A 22551-nucleotide genomic window follows, 5' to 3' on the forward strand; every position below is an offset into this window, starting at 1 on the left:
AGGTAGCATGAACAAAACAAAACTGTAGTCTTTTAAAAACAAAGATCTTTGCTTGCTTTTTGTTTTTGTTTTTTTTTTAAATAGAGTTTCCTGCCAGGACAGATATTCCCTTAAGAAACTGATACATAAAATGTCATTAATGCCATTCCAAAAGATCTCCTGGGCCAAACTTGCAATTTACTGATGCAAATGTTTTGGCTTCAGCTCCGGAGAGGAGAGGAGAAGTAGTTTCCCCAACAATTGGGCCATATCCATAGCCTACCGGCAGGACAGAGTAGACTGTGTCATTATTTGTCAAGCCCGGCTGTGGAAAGGTACCAGCCACCTCCAACTGTCAACTCCAAAGGCATGCTCCAGCAGGCCCTGCCAAGGCTGGCTCCCGGAGAACGCCTGTTCATTTTCCTGTCATGGCATGCCACGGTATTTGTACCACTGGGGTTGGACTGCACAGTGTTATCAGTGGAAGCCAAAGCCTTTCCTTGTTGCTGGTAATAATGAGATGTACAAAGGAATGGCAGGGAGAAAGGGGGCGAAGGGGCAGGGCTGGGGGAAGAAAATTAAGAAAAAGCTTTGCAGAATTGAAACAGTCTGAGATAAGACCGCCTCACCTTGCTTTTCCCTACCTTCAGAAAATTTTGTACATGTATTTAAAGAAAAGGAGAAGTTGGGAAGTTTTTAAATTCTGAAATGATTCGTCTTTTTTTTTTTTAAAGATTTATTTATTTATTTATTTGACAGAGAGAGACACAGCGAGAGCAGGAACACAAGCAGGGAGAGTGGGAGAGGGAGAAGCAGGCTTCCCGCGGAGCAGGGAGCCTGATGTGGGGCTCCATCCCAGGACCCTAGGATCATGACCTGAGCCGAAGGCAGACGCTTAACGACTGAGCCACCCAGGCGCCTGAAATGATTCATCTTTGAAAAAGGCAGTCCAGGCATATTTTCTACTCATTCGCAGGCAAAAGGGGATGCAGAAGCAAATTTCCAGGGGCTATGAGGATTGCTGTGAGATCTGAGGCTGGTGAGGGAGAGCCCCTGCCCTGTCAGGGGGCCACTAGAGTCTCCTGGCAGAGACTGACTAGATACAAGGGGTGGCCACTCATTTATTCCACACCACCCAAATCTCCCCAACATGCCTATCTCAACAATTTCTAAGCACTGCACGAGAGATGCATTTTTCAGATACCTTTTACATGGTTGGGACTTGGCCATCGCCAAAGCCAATCCCAGAAAGGGCAACGTATTGAGTTCTTTATCAGCTAGCCCTCAAATTCGGGTGTATTTAAATGAATAGCTGCTTTGAAAAGTCACCAAAACATACCACCTTAGGAATGAAAAACAAGAAACGTTTCTGAAAGGAATGAGAGAGTGGAATGAGGATACCAGAGGTGGGGAGAAGAGAACCAGTGTAAGCTGGATGTGCCATAGGAAATTTCCTGCTATCTTGACTTACTGAGAACTACATAGCTTCTGAAAAAGAGGATTACCTGGATTTTCATACCACCTCTGCCCAGTTACCTACCCCCTCAGTGACTTAGTCTACTCTAAGGAAGACATGGAATACTAATACCTATCTTACAGAATTTTGGTAAGAATTAAAGCAAACAGCAGAGAGTCAGGTAAATTAGAGACACTGAACTTGTGTTTGTTTACTCGTTCTTCCCATCTGCCTTCTCTTGCTTTCCATGGTTTCAAAGTTGGGTTTTCAGTTATCCATCAGACCTACAGATTTGACTCTGCTGCTCTCAGACAAGCTTCAAACAGAAGCCCCCAGTAGGAACCCATTGTCTGTTTCTTCCAGGAAAGCAAAGACTGCACCTAGACAAAATCTCTGAGCACCTCCCCAAGAAATTCCTTCTAAATTATTGCAGTCAGAAGCTCCTTCTGCCTGGATCCCACCAGCTGCCACCCCTTCCATCTCAGGCCTCAGGTGGCCAAGGACAGGCAGGCCCTGGTCAAGGCTAGGTCTACCTGTGGGAAGAGTCAACATCTGGTCAATCTGAATTTTCAAGGGTCACTTGATTATTTTAATGCCTCACAAAGGAGGCTGATGTTTCCAGCAACCTCCTCTCACATTCCTCCCACAGAGACTCTTCTAAGTGAAATGTGCCAAATGTGTTTGGACAAAGGTATTTGGAAAAAGGCCCATTTGCTGGCTGGTAGCCCAATTTTAAAACAGCATTGATGAGTACCATTAAGGTCAAATGGGACTACATGGTTATTCAAATATACTAACATCCTTCAGTCTGGCTTCCTCTACAAAGAAAAAAGTTACAATTTCAAGGGATGACTGGTTCTACTTGTTTTCTCTAACTTCCTTACACATCCTCATAGATAAGCATTCAAAACCTCCATGGCTCCCAACTATCTCTTAATGGGTACATTCGGTGACTAGTATTTCTACCTGCCTTAAGGCAAACCTGGGTAACTTCATTTATTGGGAAAAAATGACCCCCTTAAACATGGCCAAATTGGGCTAGCTGATTGCTTTTTTGATTTTTAAATATAAACCATGAGGATTAACCAATCTCACATACCATATCCTTTTTTAAGATGGGTAATTCAGAGGTATGCAAGGCCAACCTGCTTTAAAAACTCTAGGAACTAAAATAGAACCCATGTCTCCTTAAAGAATCTTTTCAGGTTGCTGATCTCTTTATCAGAAATGTTGTGTTTTCCTCTCAAGTGCTTTGGCTCAGTGTTTTGAAATAGTGTGCACACAAAAGAATTTCCAAAAAGGGTGTTCCAATCACATTTGCTGAGATGAGTGAAAGCTCAAAGGGCCAAGAACAACACTTGAAACAGACACCCATGACCCTTGCAAGATGCTCCTAATCCTGTTCTTCTCCTCCAGCTACCTTGGAAGGGGCCTATTAGTGATTACCTGAGACAGAAAGGAAGTCATCCACTGAGGTGATGTCATCCACGGCTTCTGTCAGCACTCGGACCTGCTTCTCCCACTGGTCTTTGAAGACATCCATGTTGTCCTGGGCAACTTTGCTCTGTGGTCGGGCAGCCAGTGTGAGAGCAGCATTGATGACCTATTTGTTAGAAATATCCAGAAACATACTACACTATTCAAAAAAGAAACAAGAAGGTCAAAGGCCACATCAAAACCCTGGACCCTGTAGCTTCTACAGATAAGTGGGTTCTCAGTGTTCAAAAGACAATCAAAAACATGAAAGATGAAGTACATTATCAACTACCATTAGTTTTTGTTTGCCTTTTTTTTTTTTTTTTGTAAGATATAGTCATCAGCCTCAAGTTTCAAAAAGTGTTTCCTGGACAAGTTGTATTTACTCAGCACAGATGTAGTAGAAAGCTAACTGCTATCCTACATGTACAAGGTTAGAATTTAGTTGAGACAAGGTAAATAGATATGGAGCATTTAAATAACAGCCCCAAACAGACAGAACAAAGTCAATAGGAGTGGAAAACACAATAATTACCACAGTAATTGAAGACCGGGGCAGTTAGAATTCCTTTTTGAGAAAGATAGACCTCGAAACAGCCCCAGAATGATGGCATGGCAAGGCAAGTCAGGAAGAGACAGGAGGGCCTGACTGGCAAGGACCCTGAGTGTTGGGCCACCAATGGGCTTTTGAAACAAGTGAATGAGGCTTACCTGGGGACACAGGCTGTCAATCTGGGTGGCTGCCATCCGGACTAATTTTACCCCTTCCTCATTGTTGGAAATGGAACAGGCTAAGTTGGCAACCTGGATGGAAGAGGATTGGAATGAAAGGCATGTTGGGGCAAAGGGGAAGTACACTGTTGCATGACCTGGTACCTTCTCTGGAGTCCTGCATCCAGGGGAATCCTGCCACAAGTAAGGCCACCTTTTAATGATTTACCAAATATTACTAGTTCTTATGTTACCTTAGACATGTATGCCAGAAAAGCAGAGTGAAGAGCAAATCATTGCTTCGAGCACACACAATAATGCATTTTAACTGGGTTGCTTTGATCCATTTTCCCCTATGGACTGCTCTCATGACCTACACTCTCACTTGCGCCTCTGACCCTCCCCATGGAGTGTGGAACACTATGATTTTGGCCACACAAGCGCTAAACGCTGACCAATGAGGGAAACACTATAGTGCACTTTAGATTTAAAAGAGACTCACAGGAAGCTGAAAATGAGAGAGTTCTACCCAAAGGAACCCTCATCTGCCTGCTGGAGTCTGTCAGGAAAACGCTAGTCCACCAGTAGCCCACTCAAGGGCTTTCAGCGTCCAGGCAGTCCTGAGAAACCCATAGAAAAGGCCGACTTAATCCAGGAGGCAATGAGAGAGTGTACAACAAATTGGAATATGTGAGTCTAGTATAAAGGCATTCAATTTTGATATTTAAAAATAAAATGCCAACCAAAATAGCTTCACTGAATTCAAGCTCCCTGGTCGAGCATTTCAATTTGTGTCATTCCTCCTCTTCAAGGAGGGAGAGCTGGTCAGATTGATTGGCCAAGATCAACAGCACACAAAGCCACCATCAAAACACTGATCAGTCCCATCAGACTAGTGCCAAGAGGACAAGAGGATGGGGATTAGAAAGGGCACAAGAGCAGAGAAGGGACATCAGGGCCAGGAGCAGTAGGGCAAGTAGAAAAAGTGATTAGCAGAGCAAGAATCCCCTGAGCCTTGTGGCCATCTGCCCTTTTGTATCCTGCTACCACTGCTCTCCAAAACCAGGCTGCCTCCCTACCATGCCTTAATGCTCTGGGAGATTAAAATGCACAACACATGTGTGTAGTTCCAAATGCAAAAGAAAGCTTAGTCAGACAGTGCAGAGAGCAAGGAATTGGAGGTCAGGAGGGAGGCTTACCCACTAACTAGTTATATAGTCACTTCACATCTGGAGGACCGTTTTCTTATCAGCAAAAGGAGATGGGTAGATGGTGATACTAGGAATACTTTCAAAGATGACTTCAATAAGTCATTAGTATTAAGAATCCCGTTGTGAAGCTTTTAAGGAAGAACACCTGAAGTCTATTGCAGTGAGAATATGTACTAGGAGACACCACAGGTGGAATTCCAAACATTATCAGCTTCTTTTATAGTTTACCTCTGATTCTTCAGATATTTTAAAAACTCAGTAAAATGTTGAAAATTAAGTCTGTTTTTAAAGACAAATATGCCTTACTGTACCCATTATAGGATACTAAATGCCCAGAGGCATGAGGCTTCTTGGAGGCAGAGCAAGAATAATGCATGTTCTCGATTTTTTTGTTCTTTTGTCTCCACTCCACATTTTATTAGTCTTTGTTATATTTGTATTTGAGTGCATTTTATATTCCAAGAGCCACATTAAGTATGTGATATAGAATTGGTGCTCAATATGTGTGTATTGAATTAAAGAAGAGCTTTTAATAGCTTTTTTATTACATATATTATGTGGAATAGATCATAAAGATACTCTCAAAGATCTAGCTGAACTACCCCTTCAATCTGGCTAAACAAAGTTTGTATTAACTTCCAGCAGATATTTGCCAACACCATGGCACTCAACAATGATTCCTATATTTTGGTCCATTGTCTGAGTCCAGAATGCAGTGTCCCTGTTTACAGTGGCATGAACAAAAGTCAGGATGGAGTGAATTTTCCAGAAAGATATATGTATTTAATTTATAATTCTTTTAATCTTCAATTAAATTCTTCCTATTTCTGCTGTTGGACAACCTTCCACTTTGTGAAATGAGGATTTCAGATGGTTTTGTTGCTCTCTATCATCCTTGCTTGGTGTGTGAGACTTGAGGTCACACTTTTGCACAGCCCTGGACTTAAGCTGAAGACTTTGGCATGTGGCTCTATATATGACAACAAGGGAGCCTGAGGGCTGAGAAAAAGGGGATCGGATCCTGAGTGAAGAAGATGCCAACCAGTAACTTCTGCATGGTGATAATGAACTTTTCTTTGCGTATCTTTTGAAATGTGTCTTCATTCTTTGTTTAAATAAACCCTATTATGGCTTAGATCTAATATGGGAACCTCATTGCCCAGTAGAATCTAATTAGGGGGAAAGAGTGCAAATAACACCTAGAAAAAATTAAGAGCTGGCAACCCCTGATAGTCCTTTAATTATTCTCTTTAATTTACTGATCCATAAATCCTCAAGTCTGGCAGCTTCCACTCTGCAATGTACTCCTGCTGTTTAAGTCCACTTAAAATCAGATTTTTATTTACCTTGTATTGTATTCTGAAACACTCTGAAAATATTTCCAACATGATGCTCAGGATTTCAATATCTCCAAAGGCAGTCAGGTTTACTTATCTTAAATTGGCCATGGACTCCATCCGAATTTCTATCTTCTTTAGGCTTGCCTTTCTGCTTCTCACTGGACCCTTTGCAGCATGGTGACTCTGAACATGGTTTTAATATACTGAGATTTCTACAACTCTGGCACCAAATGCTAAGTTTTGGTCTTTGAGGCAGTTCCCAATCATTACTGTAGCTTGAAATGCCAGCTAACATTCCAGCACCAGTCCAAGACTACTGCGCATAGTAAGTATTTGATGATCTATTTTACCTGTTCTTCAACTACAGTTCTGATAGTAGGATACTAGAAACTCAGATAAAATAAAATGTCCTATTTTTCAAGTCACAATATTCCCCCCATATACCTTGTTTTTTTTGTTTTTTGTTTTTTGTTTTTTTCATATACCTTGTTTTTTAACCAATTTAGCACGATGATCTTCCTAAACTGGGAGGTGGGGGGCAGGTAGAAATCGGTGGACTAGAATCATGAGATATTTGAAAAAGATTCATGTGAGTAAAAAAAATGGACAATAGATCATTAATTGATTAGTGTTACTAGGCTGCAACCCAAAAGATGTTGACCAATATGATTAAATTTAATAAAACTTTGAAACCTGTTTGAATCAACCAAGCAAGTAACATTCATGGGCTGCCTGTGGCCTCTGCTTTCTTTGTTCTTGATTTGTTTACAGCTTAGCTGAGGCAACAAGAGTCATCTGCCATCCTGGAAACTTAGAAAACAATAAAGCATATCAGTAACGATTAGATGTTGGGCTATTTAGATTGATTGGGAATTTCTGAAAGAGACTCCGACACGAGTAGAAGTGGCATTGCTCCTTGGTTTAGCTAACCAAACTAAATTCCCAGCAATCACTTAGGAAAGGAATCCTCTATACCTTCTGAGAACAATGGATTTGGGGAAGCAAAAGCTGGGAAGACTGAGCCGAGTCTTCTATCTCTCACTCAGTGTCTCAAAAACCAGTTATCTTGAGGAAAAGGAGGAAGCTTAGCAGCCATCATTGAATTGTATGCTGTGGACTCCAAGAGCTTTAGGAGTCCAGAGAAAGGAACAATCAGTACTCCTGGGTGGGAATCAGCCAACTCATCAAGGAGAGGTAGGGTATCCATCTTACAATGCTTCTTTTCTGACTGTCTGAGTAGCACAATTGTCAGAATGCTCAAAGATGATAATGTTTGGCTGTTCTGGAGGCACACTTTGTAAAGAGGGGAAACAAAGGACAAGAGCACCAGCAAGATTCGAAAGACAACGAGCCAGCAAGGAGAACGGATACAGATGCCATTAAGAAAGTAACCGGCTCCTTGAACTGAATCTGTACAATTGGGATCCATTCCCTAACCCTTCAATAATCGCCACAGTTGACCAAAAGCAGATATTCCAGAGACAATGATGGCAGAGTTAAAATGGGCAAAATCACAAATGCCTGGAGCCCTCACAAAAATATACCACGATCATTTAAAATGCAGGATGCTGGGGCGCCTGGGTGGCTCAGATGGTTAAGCGTCTGCCTTTGGCTCAGGTCGTGATCCCAGGGTCCTTAGATTGAGCCCCACATTGGGCTCCATGCTCCGTGGGGAGCCTGCTTCTCCCTCTCCCACTCCCCGTGCTTGTGTTCCCTCTCTCGCTGTGTCTCTCTCTGTCAAGTAAATAAATAAAATCTTAAAAAAAAATATGCAAGATGTTTTTAACCACCAAACAACAGAACAAAACAAAACCCACACAGTTCAAAGCTCCAGATGAACAGCCTTACCTGGCTGTGAAATTTGGTTTTGTGTGGACATCACTACTGAAAGTAGCTCCGTCTCAAAAATGCCATAGACCTGTTTGAACACTCACAAGAAAAGCCAAAATGCCTGAAAGGCTGAGTTTTAATTAAACATTGAAAACCTCTGCTAATAAAGTATTTAGGCATTTAACTCCAAAGTGATATGAGGTGCATCAGAAAAACGAGAACATTTTCTTCTTTTCTGGTCCTGGAAATCAAATTAGATTTTTTAATATTTGCAATTCTGTTCAATTCCAAACACCAGCACATATTCAGTGCATTCAACCCCCAAAGCACTTTATCATTTCATTAATTTTTACAGCTTCAGGTATCATCGTGGTGTTTTAAGAAGAGCACATTATTGAAATAAAGCAGGATAACAATTCGGAGGTTAATAAAGCGCTTGCTTCTTGTGTTAATATTGCATCATCATCATAAATTTGAGAATAAAATGAACTTATTTACTATTAGAAGAGGATTTATGGAATGTCTAGTCACCACAGTCACCTAGCCGTATAAAACCACAAAGAGAAGAGATGATGACACAAATTCCACACCAACTGTTGTTCTCTATAACAATCAGGGCAATGAAGGATGCTACGGTCTCCGTCTGCAGATTTACTCAGTTGTCTGCACTGATAAGATCAGCACACAAATGGCATTAATATATACATGCCTCTCTTGGGTTGAATTTGTAGGCTTCTACAGAACATGCCTCCTATATTACAGATGGGATTTTTTAATTCAGTAAGAGACAAAATGATACACACCTCCCTGAAATCTCTGAGAGGCAAGACAGAAGGAGTTGACGTTAAGACAGAGGGATTCAACCTTAAGATGATGATGGACTTCCACGGAAATGGACGTCTGAGTGGACTTCATGGCCACCTTCACAACTTGATTTGAGAAGAGCCCGAAAGGTCTGGATGTCCCAGAACGTGTTTGTAGCCATGTCTCTCACGTGGAGATATTATAGAATCCTCTTAAAATGCAGCTGCGTCAGACTGAGAGGAGTTTATCAACCTGACTGCTAGTAACTGAGGTTCTGAAGGCTGTAAGACACAGCCAACAGGGATCGTTTGATCAGGGAAGGATGGTTCAGTAGAGGCTGGCAGCTGGGGGAAGTAAGAAGACGCTAGGTGGGGGGGGGGGAGGGGGACAGGAGGAAGCGAGAAATACTTTTATGCTCTTGTTTTAAATGACTTCTCTAAAGCATCTGAAACTCTTCATTTATTCTATATATTTTAATTTTCAAAATCATAAAATGGTCAGGATCTTGGGCTATGGAGTTCAGTAGCCTGAGGTTTACATCGTGACTCTTATTCTCTCTAGCAGAGCAGGGTACTTTGCCTCCATAAAGCCTCAATTTCCTCAACTATAAAATAGAACTATAAAATAACAACAAAGTGGTGATAAGGTTGAAATGAAACATGACCAGAGTACTTAACCTAGCACCCAGTAAGGAGTTGTTAAATGTTATTCTCATATTGTGCATTTTATTGAAAGGGCACTATAAAAGAAATATTTTTAATAACAATATCTAATCACTGATGTATTCAGCCCTTCATATATTGAGTGCCCAATATGTACCATACATTGAAGATACAGAGGTGAACAAGTTAAATATGATTCATATTTCCTAGAGAAGCTTGTATTTCGGTAGAATTAAACATGCAAATGCATTTTTAAAGTTCACGTTGTGAATATTACTACAAAGGAAGTCAAATAGAAGCAGTGATAGAGAATAAAGGGAGGTCTACTATCTATATAATCATTCATATCATTTATCCTTCAATTATGTATAGTTTTTATAAAGTTGCAATCTCAGTTTGCATCTTTTTCACTGCTTATCTATTATATCACAGATATTTTCCAGATTCTGTATATACTTGTAATTATTTTTTTAATGATTGAATAAGACCCCTGAGTATTTGTGCTTCATTATTTGGTTAAGTCAATTCTCTGTTATCATACATTTGTGCTTCATTATTTGGTTAAGTCAATTCTCTGTTATCATACATTTAAAGGAGTTTCCAGTGTTTGCTATTATCAAGAACAAAGTAGCAGACATCTTTAGACATCCAGTTTTTGCCCCTGTCAGAAGTAGACTTTCTGGGTCAGGGAAACCGTTACAGCACGTCCTACGTATGGCCACAGTGCTTGCCGAAAGCCCCCCTACTAGCAACAAATGAATTGCTAATTCTCCAGTGTCACTAACATCAAGTCCCAGACTCTGAAACTGTTTTTCCTTGCCTTCTTGGCCATAACCACATCATCTGAACGCCTCTCCAGCCTTCCTTCTCTAAACCAGTTACACAGTACAAACGTAAATCGGCACTGCTTAAAAAGTCACTCCACGTTTCCCCAGTAAGACCGTGAATTCTTGCAGGACAGAAGCCTTCACTACACCTAGCACATAGCTGGGACCACAGATACTTAATTCCAATTTTTAATTTACTAAATCCCACAGGTTCCCTCCACTCTGTATAAAGCAGAGCACCATTCAACTTGTCATAACCTAGTCGTACCTAGGAGGGCCCTGAGTTCTAGGATCTGAAATTGGGAGCAAGTGTACGTTCTCTGTGCCATCCTTTTGGCAGTTCATCATCCAGTCAGCATTGAGAAGTTAATACTTAATGAAATTTATACAAAATCCTGCCACCCGATACTGGGCAGCAATTTCTTCCTGATCCCACTACGCTTCATACCGTGGCCTATACTTACAACCTATAAGAACACAAATCTGCACTCCTAGGGCTCCTCGGGGATGCAGAACAGCTCTTTTGCTTGTGTTCTTAGGTAGATATACCACTAGCAAATGCTGTTTGCATGTCTCTACCCAAATTAAAGTGATCAGTCTGCCCTGTTGACTTTAATGGAGGTAATCACCAGTTCACATTCATGAACAAATTGATGTGCTTGCTTCATAGCTGAATCATCAGCATAAATCTATAGCCTTCATATATAAAAACCTCTGTGGCTTAAAATAATGCAATAAAATATCACCTAATGCTTTCTTGATGCCTGTTCATCAGTTCTGTGAAAAGGATAGGAGAGACTGAGAATATATTATCTAAAATCATACAGCGAATATAATGCCATTTTAATTACTGAAGGCCTCCTGGGATTCTGTTTTCACCAACCTTTCCTTGTGGAAAGGAGTTATTATGGTCCACTTGTATTTAGTTTCTCAGAGTCCCATGTAATAAATGTAATTTTCTCTGATTTCATGTGAACAGAACATGTTGACCTTAATCTATGTGAGATGAATGCCCCTCTGTGTACCAGAGGGCCCGGATCTGTCTCTGGCAGTGGAGAAGGCTGGAACCATCCAGCGCTTTGCTTTTAGCAGAAGTCAAAGAACTTGAACAAAAGATCCAGATGAATAAATGAGTGCATCTACTCTGTATAGCTTGGTCATCCATTTCAAGATGACAGGTGGACGTGTGGAATCAAGGCCATACCCAGAGTTCAGAGGGAATCTAACTATCCAAACCGATACTGACTCTATGACTTCAGTCCCCTTTGTACAGAATTCCATCTTGATAAGAGAGAAGTCCCTATTTCCTCTACTTTATGCCTCTGGGTTTTTTTTTGGGGGGGGGTTGGTGAAGGTGCCTCCATCAGTTAAATTCTTAGTAACTGGCCAAGGTTTAATTCACAGTCCACATGTCCCTGAAGATCTCTCATTCACATTGGCCAATAGGAATAGATCTCTCTTCTAAAGCTCTTCAGGCTTACTGCCTATAGCACTAGTGACTATTTACCACATGCTATTGTTTTGTTTTGTTTTAATTCTATTTATTTGACAGAGGGAGACACAGCGAGAGAGGGAACACAAGCAGGGGGAGTGGGAGAGGGAGAAGCAGGCTTCCCGCGGAGCAGGGAGACCAATGCAGGGCTCGATCCCAGGACCCTGGGATCATGACCTGAGCCGAAGGCAGACGCTTAATGACTGAGCCACCCAGGCTCCCCTGCATGCTATTTGTTTTATTTATTATTTGTGATGTGTGCGGATCGATGGATAAATACATACCTGCGCAATTAGATATACAGGAATATAGATATCATGCATCTTTGGTTAAATTTCAACCTTCTTGAGAATGGTTGTGTTTTATTCATCCTTATGGCCCCTACAGCTCCCTATACAAGATCTTGTGGTTCCAAGGCAGGCTCCCTATCCTGGATGTTTTCCTACCTTCTGCCCCACCTGCACTTACCTCTAATGAATCCTACTCCCTCTTATCACAGTTTACCCAGAAAAAGGATGCTAATTGATTAATCAAAGTAACTATCCACAAAGGTAGTTATTTTCTTCTCCTAGAGAAGATGTAACATTCTCTAATACATTCCTCCCACTATAACACCTTAACCCAATTAAGATGTTCAAGTCCTTAAGAATTTTAAGGAAAAATGTACATTGCAGAAACTTCAGGCCCCCCATGCAAACTATTGGAGAAATATGTAAGGACAGGGAGCTTTCTTTAAGCTCTGTCATCTTTATCTAAAATTTCTTCTGTCTTTCCTTTCTCTGGCCACCTGTTTTGACAGATAAAGTAGTATTGGAGCACATTTTTGCCCATTCACTTGCATGTTGCCTGTGACTGCTTTTGCTCTATTAGGGAGGACTTGAGTAGCTACAACAGGGTTCACATACCCATAGGCTACGAATATTTCCTATCTAGCCCTTTATAGAAGAAGATCGCAAACTCCTGGCTTAGATGAAAAATTGGGTAGAATCAACCAGTCATTTTTGTCAGAACTGTCAAATATGCCAATGCATCTTCTGGGAAAGGTATTATATTTATGACACAAGTGCATTTAACAAAATCAAGTAGATTAGAGAGGGACTCACATTCTTAGCCTACAAAAATATGTGCCCCTCCCAGATCTACTAACAGTAAGTTCTAAAAGAAAAAAAAAAAAAGAAGATTGGGGCAAGGGGTGGGGGGACAGGAGGGCTGAGAGGGGGGCAGTGGTGGGACACCTGGAAGGACCTTAAGGATATTCTCCACTGCCCCAACCATTTACACAAGAGGTTTGCCGGTGAGCAGTCAAGAGAAGCAAATAGGAGTCAATAATGCCCTGGGCTTATCTCACAGTATAGCCCCATCAACCACCCCTTCCTGAAATAGGAGGATCACTCTCTACCTTCTGGGCTTCTTTGGATAAGCCAACATGGTCAATTTTTGCAGCCTTCCATTTGTACTCACATCCTCCTTGGATATACACTTTATCTTTCACTACTCTCTACTCCACCTAACCCCCCTGAAACTCTGTCTCCCCCTGAACTTTAGCAGTCTGCACAGGGAGCTCAAGACAAAAACCTGGAGTATAGCTAACAGAAGATGCTGGTCCCCCAGTGGCTCTTTGGCAGAAGCATGTGCCTGTCACTGCAATGGGCATTGTTCTGAGGAAAAATCCTGGGACCCTGTCTTATTACAGTTTGGAGGGCTCTAAGTGGACCAGAGCAAGGGGGTACAGGAGGTAACTCGACTCTGATCCTAGGCCACACAAGGGAAGAAACTGAAATGACCTTCAAACAAGCTCCATCCCTTAACAGCCACCTTCCCAGCCCTCAGGCACCTATATATTCTTTTTTCTCTTTATTACCTCTCAGAATCTTTCCAGGCTTGGTCCCTCAGATCTCCTTGCTCCATCTCATCTGTACTTGATTGTCAGCTCTTTCTTTTTTCATTTCAGATCTCTCATTTCATTCTTCCCCCAGTTCTCTCATCAAATTTCAGTTCTCCCCTTAGTCTGAATCCAAGCTTGTGTGAATACAGAGCACAGCTCCCCTTCTCTAGGGCTTCCCCTAAGGGCAAGCCCACCCATTCGCACATCCAGAGGTGGTGGTAGTCCGGGTCCCTCAGTGACAAGGTGGAGAGGGAGCTGTCAGGGTCTGCTGCATCGCAGGCTCATGAAACATTGCCAATAAAACCATCCATGTGTAGCAACATTAATACTCTCCAATCCCCGGTCATGTGTGTCCATTCTCAGCACAGTTCTGCTCGCTTGACCTGCCTTCATATTCTCAATCCTGCTTCAAGTTCTCCTTTGCTTAATACATATGAGTGCTTTTGCCTGGCTATCTAGCATCATCATACCAGTGGGCACCCTCTCCCTCACTTCTATCATTACCTGTAGCTATTAGAGCTCTTTCCTGTAAGAACACAGCCAGCCAAAGCCTCCTGATTTCATTGATAACCAATGCTTTTACAAATCTCTCCCAAGCTAGAAACTCCCTTGTTGACTGCCCCACTTCCCCTACTGATGCCTGCAAATGTTCCAGAGCCTTGCTCAGCTCTGAAATCTGTCACATTTCCATGTGGCTCAAAGAGCAGGGCAGAGCTGTGCCCCAGAGTATGCAGCAGGGTTAGTCCATGTCACCTGGGAGCCATGTCCAAATGGGCTCTGCCTCATGGAACTCCTGTTCTTCTTAGGTGACCTTCAAGTAGCCACTTCCACCTTATTGGGCAACAGATGTTGCCCAACATCACAGTCCAGAGCCATGGCCAGGTTTGGACCCAGATGCATCCTGGTTTCATCAGCAGGCCCTCAGGAGACCATGGCCAGGTCTAGATGGAAGGAACAGCTGGGCCTGCAAAAGCTCAGGTCAACTCCCAGCCATGATTACGTTCATAACCAATGCTCACAGCAATAGGCCAAGCCCCACAATACCCTTCAAATGTGCCACAGCTTGGCAACTTTCTACAACAGAACCGTTTTTGCTGTCATTCTCAGTGGGTCATTTTTTTTTCCCTCCTAGCTGAATCAGTCATCTGAGTGAATGGCCAGTCAGCTTGACCTTTCAATCTGCTATGTGAAATAAAGCTAAAGATGGTGTTCTGACTAATAGTCCCAGAGAGAAGCACGTAATGAGGAAATTCTATACATCTTGCTTCTGTTTAGCTTTGCGCTCTCCAGCCTACCTGTTTAACTGTGGCCTTTTGCCTGGAATAAACTTTGCATTTTTTTCCTCCATGGGATCCAGGTGTAGCAAGTACACTTGTTGTGGGAACACCAATAATATTGTGTGTACACATAGAGGAGGGGAGCGAAAGAGGTCTATAAAGATATTCGAGGATATCTGTCAATATAAATGTTCTTAGCTAAAAAAGATAGAATTATTTTAACATTCCCCTGAAGCCTGAGTAAACTTCTAACTCTCACGGGGCTTCATACCTATTATTTCACAACAGAATACTATGCAGACACAGAGGTCTATTTTTTAGTTGGCATTATTTGCTGATGAAATAGGAGTAACACACTATGTCCATGGGCCAAATATAACTAGTGGCTTGTTTCTGTATGATCTTCAAGCTAAGAATGGTTTTTACATTTATAAAAGAGCGTTAAAACATACACATACACCTCAACACCAGACAATCTGATTAAAAAATAGGCAGAGAACTTGGACATTTTTCCAAAGCAGACATACAGATGGCCAACAGACACATGAAAAGACAGTCAACATCACTCATCATCAAGCAAATGCGATCAAAACAATGAGATATTACCTCACACCAGTCAGAATGGCTAGTATCAAGAAGACAAGAAATAAGTTTTGGTGAGAATGTGGAGAAAAGGGAACCCTCGTGTACTGTTGGTGGGAATATAAATTGGTGCAGCCACTGTGGAAAACAGTAAGGAGGTTCCTCAAAAAATTAAAAATAGAAATACCATATGATCTAGTAATCCCACTACTGGGTATTTACATGAAAACGAAAATACTATTTCAAAAAGATGTATGCACCCTATGTTCATTGCAACATTATTTACAATAGCCAAATATGGAAGCATCCTAAGTGTCTATCTATATATCACATCACATCTTTTTTTTTTTAAATATTTTATTTATTTATTTGACAGAGACACAGAGAGAGAGGGAACACAAGCAGGGGGAGTGGGAGAGGGAAAAGCAGGCTTCCCGCCGAGCAGGGAGCCCGACGCAGGACTCGATCCCAAGACCCTGGGATCATGACCCGAGCCGAAGGCAGACGCCTAACGACTGAGTCACCCAGGTGCCCCTATCACATCACATCTTTTTATGCACATACACATGCACACAATCATATACAACAAAATATTACTCAGCCATTTAAAAAAAAAAATGAGATCTTGCCATTTGTGATGTGGATAGACCTAGAGTGAAATAAGTCAGCCAGAGAAAGACAGATACTGTATGATTTCACATGTATTTGGAATCTAAAAAACAAAAACAAGCGAATAAACAGACTCTTAAATACAGAGAGCTGGTGTTTGCCAGAGGGGAGGTGGGTGGGGGATGGGTAAAATAGATAAAGGAGATTAAGAGGAACAAACTTCCAGTTACAAAACAAATAAGTCACGGAGATGAAAAGTACAGCATAGAAAATATAGTAATATTGTAATAACATTGTGTGGTGACAGATGGTAACTATACTTATCGTGGTGGGCACTGACTAACGTGCAAAATTGTTGAATCACTGTGTTGTACACCTGAAACTAAAATAACATTGTATGTCAATTATACTTCAATAAAACATACAGAAAAGTATGCAAGAGCCTATATGACCCACAAAACCTAAAATATTTAGTACTTTGAACAATAAAAGTCTGCTAACCCCCTCAGTATGGTAAGCTTATAAATATGAAGACTTCTCTAGTGTCTGTCTGCTCACAGACCAGGGTAGGAGTTTTTCCAAATGCTTCTGTCCTGGATGTCCTTGCCTCTGTTCAATGAAGCCCTCTGTGCTTATACTATACCAGAAAAGAGCATGGGGAAATGTTCTTCAAAGGCAAGGATCTTTTTATTCCTCATTCCTTTATATTTATTTATCTAAACCCTATTATATCACTCAACAATTCACCAGATATAGCTTCCCTAAAAATCTGATCTATCCTCAGGGACTGAAAGCTGCCAAGTTTAAGAATGTTGCAAAGAGGGTCCCCTGGGCTCAGCTGGTTAAGTGTCTAACTTCAGCTCAGGTCATGCTCTCAGGGTCCTGGGATGGAGCCTGGCACCTAGCTCCCTGCTCAGTGGGGAGTGTGCTTGTCCTGCCCCTGCCCCTGTTTGTGCTTTCTCATGCGCTCTCTAGTAAATAAAATCTTAAAAAAAAAAAAAGGAACGTTGCAAAGAATATGTCTAGGGCTTTTAAGAGAAATCACAGAGAATCAGTACAAAAATCATGTTGGAGACAGTATCTCTAGAAAACGGGCAAAACTTACAAAGGGTCGGGGTGCCTGGGTGGCTCAGTCAGTTAAGTGTCTGCTTTTAGCTCAGGTCACAATCTCAGGGTCCTGGGATAGAGCACCATGTCTGGCTCCCTGCTCAGCAGGGTGTCCGCTTCTCCCTCTCCCTTTGCCTCTGTCCCTTCCCCCCCACCATGCTCTCTCTCAAATAAATAAAATCTTAAAAAAAGAGAATTAAAACTTACAAAGGGTCCACTTTGAAGAAAACAGTACTTTTTTGGAGGAGTCTGTTGTATGTAGATGTTGTACCTTGTAGGTACCAGGACATATTAGGTCCATCCAAAGATCGGAGTCTGGCTCACTGTTTCACAGCGATAGAATATGGGGAAGAACTTTGACTCAAAGCATTGTCCACAGGCTAGTAGGAGAGCCATCTCCTGGGGGATAGTTAGAAACCCAGAATTCTGAGTCTGTCCTAGACCAGCTAAATCACAGTCCACATTTTATAGACTCCTCAGGTAATCCCCCAGGCACGCTGCAGTTAAAAAGTATTGGCCTAGGGGGCGCCTGGGTGGCTCAGTCGTTGGGCGTCTGCCTTCAGCTCGGGTCATGATCCCAGGGTCCTGGGATCGAGCTACGAGCTTCCTGCTCTGTGGGAAGCCTGCTTCTCCCTCTCCCACTCCCCCTGCTTGTGTTCCCTCTCTCGCTGTGTCTCTCTCTGTCAAATAAATAAAATCTTAAAAAAAAAAAAAAAAAAAAAAGTATTGGCCTAATGCAACCAGCATCAGATGTGAAACTGGATCGTTTTTCCAGATGGGAAAGTAAGTTGTTCTCTTTAATTTGGCATGTCCTCCTCCATCATAAGGTTGTCATGGTGTCAAATAGTGTTCCACAAAAGGTTAAATCCTGTTATATGATTAGGTGAGCTACTACAAGGCAGTAAATATGAAAGCATGGTGGGAGTGACTTGATAGAAGATGTTGGACACAAAAATTGAGCCTCAGTTCTCTTCACAGCAAGAGACTTGACACTGGCTTAGGAAGTTGGTGACCAACTCACACAGGAACATATGATGTAGGACTCAGAAGGGACTTTAGAAATCTTCTAATCCAATGGACCTAGCCTTAGATGCACATTCTAATCATCTAGAGTTAAAAAAAATAAATAAATTTTTTTCAATGCCCAGGCCTTACCACAGAGATTCTGGAGTGGAGCTCACACATCAGATTTTCATTTTTTTTTTTTTTTCAGATTTTCATTTTTTTTTAATCCCCTAGATGATTCAAGTGTACAGCTAGGGTTGAAAATTACTGATTTGTCCAAACAAACTCTTATTCCCTTTCCCATGTGCCCCACCTTCAGCCATTTTACAAAAAGAAAATTTATTCTAAAGGTCTTAGAAAACCTTCCCATGGTCATGCAGCTAATTTGCTGTCAAACGGAGGCCAGGATTCAGGTCTTTCGATTTCTGTCATTTTAAACTTTGGATGCACATTGAAAACTCCCAAGAAGTACTAACAACAACAACAACAAAATGTGACGCCAGGGATTTACTCTCACAGATTCTGATGTACTTCTTGGGTGTGGACTAAACATTTCACCAAAGGAGATTCTGATTCTGGAGGTCTGCACTGGGCCTGACAATTCCTGTTTCTAAAGGACTCCCAAGGTGGTGCCTAAGATTAAGGCAAATTTCAGATAAAGCTGATCTAACCCAGGGCTAGTATCAGCATCCCTGGGGATTCATTAGAAATGCATATTCTCAATGCCTCCCACCCCCAGACCTGTTAAATCAGAAACTCAGAGTGGGGCCCAGCCATGCCCCTCTTCTAATCTCTAGCCAATAGGAATTTCCTCCACACTGTACCTGTTTTACTTTCTGAAAAAAAAAAAAAAAAAGGGGAGAGAGAGAGAGAGAGATCCAAATCACATTTTTATCTATAAAAGGAAGCCATTTGAGAAGTGGTGTTTTTTTTTTTTTTTTAACACCTAAGTTAGAGAGGCCTAATTATTAGGCCTCTAATTATTCATGAATATTCTGGGTAGGAGTGAAACCGTGTGATGTGACACAAAGCACTTTTGGGCATTCAGGGTGGTGAAGTCAACTGGGTCACATTGCTCATTTTTTTCTTCCACTGAAATGTAGATGTGTGCACACACAATGATCACCTTTATTACCCACTCCCCACACACCCCCAATGTTATAAGAGTGACAAGAGGAGGATAAAAATCCATGTAGTTCTTTATTTCCAGGATTTTTAGAGAAGTTTATGTTCAAGGGATTCCTGGATATGTATACAGTGTGCTTAAGACTCTTTTAGACTCACTTTTTCACTCAATGCTCACAACACTTGAAATAAGACGACTTGGAATGTGTAGTAATTGTGCACTTTCTGAGGAAGCTTCATGTATATTTTCTTGTTATATAAAATCCTATGAGGTAAGTACTATTATTATCATCCCCATACTGTAGATGAGCAAATTGAGGCAAAGTGGTTAGTAGCTTCTTAAGATCACACAAAAATAAGCAGACAGGTCAGGTTTGAACTCCACACTAACTCCAAAGCATATTCTCCAAACTCCTACGTGATCCTCATTTATTACTCACCACAAACCTTGAAAACAGGCTGTATTTCATTTTACAGATAACAAAACAGAAGCTAAGAGAGGGTAAGTAGCTTGCCTGGATCATACAAGCTAGTAAGTGGCAGAGCCAGGATTTGAACCCAGAGTCTGTTTCCAGGCCCCATGTGTGTATGTAATACATAGACATGTAATGCGTCTAATACTATATATAGCACAACTGCACCGCCCGTAACCCTGCCAGTGGGGAAGGCAGGCATTGTCTTTATAGATAGTTAAGAGCCAACGAGGTTGCCTCTCACCTTTAACTTAAAGTCACTTTCTTAAGAGGAATTTAGGAAGAGCCGACATGGTAAGGGAGATGAATGCCCCTCTAGAGTAAGACCTTTAGCAGAAAATACACTTTCCAAGGAACAGGCTTCAATAGGAGAGAGAACACAACGCCATGAAGGAGGCAATCCGAAACTGACAGTGGAGAGCAGACTGGAGAAAGGGAGTGGAGAGTCAGCCTTGGTTGCTACAGTTGTTTTTGTTTTTGTTTTTAGCCTGAGGCTAGTCTTGCTCCTGAGGTTTACCCAGACCCAAGGGCTGTCAGATTCAAATTGCCCTAACTTGACCATGGTATCATTTTCCTCTTACCTCACAAACATGAGGGAAGGGGTCTCCACCAAATGGAGGGGTTGGCATGAATGCTGCTCATTTGGAATCGAAAAGGCATTGACCAATCCAGTCCTCAAACGAAGCCTTCAGGGACCTGCCTTACCAGATTCCCGCTCCCAGGCAAGGACATTCCTGCGGCACACTGAGCTCATCTTACCAAGATAGCAGGGGAGGGTTCCTGAGTGGGGGTTCCAAAGTAAAATTCAGCCTAAAAGCATGTCTTGGGCTAGCTTCCTGCCTCCTGACTCTCTAAGCGACAAGAAAGAAGATAGCAAAAGTTGTCCTAAGAGAAAATCCAGCTGTGTAATTCTATCCCAGGCTAACCAGGGACCACCAGAAAAGGAGAGTTAATGAGAGAACACTGCTTGGCTTTGGCTTCATTCATTCACTCACTGAACACAATCACCATGGTAGGCTCTGTGAAGTCAAGCAAAAGCAAGCAACATCATCTCTGCCTTCACAGAGCCTCCAATGCCATTGGGTGGGCCAGCGCTGAGAGGAGCGAATGCAGGGAGATATAAAATGTGCTGCAGTAGAAGTCTACGTTGGCTGGAATGGAAGGGAGCAGAGGGCTTGCAGGGCAGGGGTTATTCAGAGGTTGCTTCAATGATACAAGTCCCAGGTCAGGCATATGGCAGACTCTAAGGTGGGGCAGAAGGTTAAGGTCAAAAGTAGAGGCTGGGAGCATAGGGAGGGCATTCGAGGGAGAAAAAAATTAATGTGAGCCAGGTCCAAAGAACCTAGGGTATTTGGAGATTGGAAGCAAGCTTTAAGACTGGGTGTGTAGGAAAGGACAGCAGGTAATACAACTGGGGATAGAAGTCAGAGGTAGAGATGGTAGAACTTTTACTTTCCAAGTAGGCAATGGTGAGAGCTTTAAGCAGGAGAGTGATGATTGGACAGATGTTTTAGGAAAAGCACTTGCACATCTGTTTGGAAGTGGAAGAGAATGAGACAGAGCAAGGTCATGCTTACAGAGTCAGATTCTCATGGAAAGAAACATGCACCTATTACACAAGGTAAGAAAGAACAAGGTGCATGGAGGCCAATGCACAAGATAGTTTTCTAAAGGTACCCCTTCTGACCCCTATTTTACAGATGAGGACATTGGGACTCAGAGGTTACATACATCTCCCATAATCACCCAGTCGGTCAGATTCAGAGCCAAGGCTAATCCATGGTCTGTCTCCCAAACCTGTGCTTGCCCCACTATGTACCCCTTCTCCACCTGAAGTCTGGCACTCCCCACCAATAGCGACCTTTTAGTTGAGACAACATCGACAGGGATTGGCAACTCCTGGGGGCCAAGACCAAAAGGCCCTGTTCTATGCTTTTGCTTACCTCCCCCCACCCACCTAGCCAGAGGTCAAGTTCAAGCCCCACGTAATCCAGGAAGTCTTCCCTGACCAACTCCACATAGGCTAATATAATCTTCCCAGGACTCTGAAATCTTACCATACTAATTTAAAAATACCGTCTCAGATTTGATTATCTTAAAACTGTTCTTCTCTGTGAAGAGCTTGCCTTCCCAATTAGATCATCTGCTTCTCAAAGGCAGGGACTGCCCCTCTCCACTAATCTCAATATGAAATATGTTGAGAACACAAAAGATACCAAACCCTCCTGCAAGCAACCTTCCTCAGTGGGTCCCTTTGCCACTCACTCCTCACGACAGGGAAGAGGAATTCACCTTGGAGCCTAGCCCCCTTCACATGCTCACAACTGCAATATACTGCAATATAAAAAGCCCCGCTGTGGCATAAATACTGTCACTGAAGTTTAATTTCAGCAATAGGAATTGACATAGCCTATCTTCTTCACTCCATCTTCTACCTTATAACTTTCTCTTCACACAGGTCTGCCATTATCACCAAATCACTAACATTTTCCTCCTTTTGCTTCCCTTTCCCACGCTCGTCATTCACATTGAGTTTCTCCTCTCAATTTACAGCTCAGATTTATACATCTTTTTTGATTCTGTTAAAAGTTGCTTCTCTCCACTCACCAGCACCAACCTAATATTTACTCAGCCTTTGTCACGTTTACATCTCAGCTTTCATTTCTGCTCACCAATTTCTCTCAATTCTGCTCTCCCATT

The 22551-nt window shown here is 42.1% G+C and overlaps 1 protein-coding gene across 6 annotated transcripts in view; it reads right to left on the minus strand.

The window, feature by feature from the left end:
* The window catches only part of CTNNA2 (catenin alpha 2), a 957367-nt gene that overhangs the window by 113653 nt on the left and 821163 nt on the right, over positions 1 to 22551 (minus strand). For 5 of the 6 annotated variants that reach the window (XM_035001192.1, XM_035001190.1, XM_035001187.1 and 2 more), the window contains 2 exons: positions 3623 to 3715; positions 2882 to 3038 (listed from right to left, as the gene is read on the minus strand). In XM_035001192.1, the coding sequence (XP_034857083.1) occupies positions 2882 to 3038; positions 3623 to 3715 (250 nt within the window). The remainder of the gene's footprint in view (positions 1 to 2881; positions 3039 to 3622; positions 3716 to 22551) is intronic. The other variant, XM_035001191.1, reaches the window with a different exon arrangement.

This window comes from Mirounga leonina, unplaced genomic scaffold (assembly GCF_011800145.1).
Source record: "Mirounga leonina isolate KUSES-001 unplaced genomic scaffold, KU_Mleo_1.0 Mir_125, whole genome shotgun sequence".
Classification (NCBI taxonomy): domain Eukaryota; kingdom Metazoa; phylum Chordata; class Mammalia; order Carnivora; family Phocidae; genus Mirounga; species Mirounga leonina.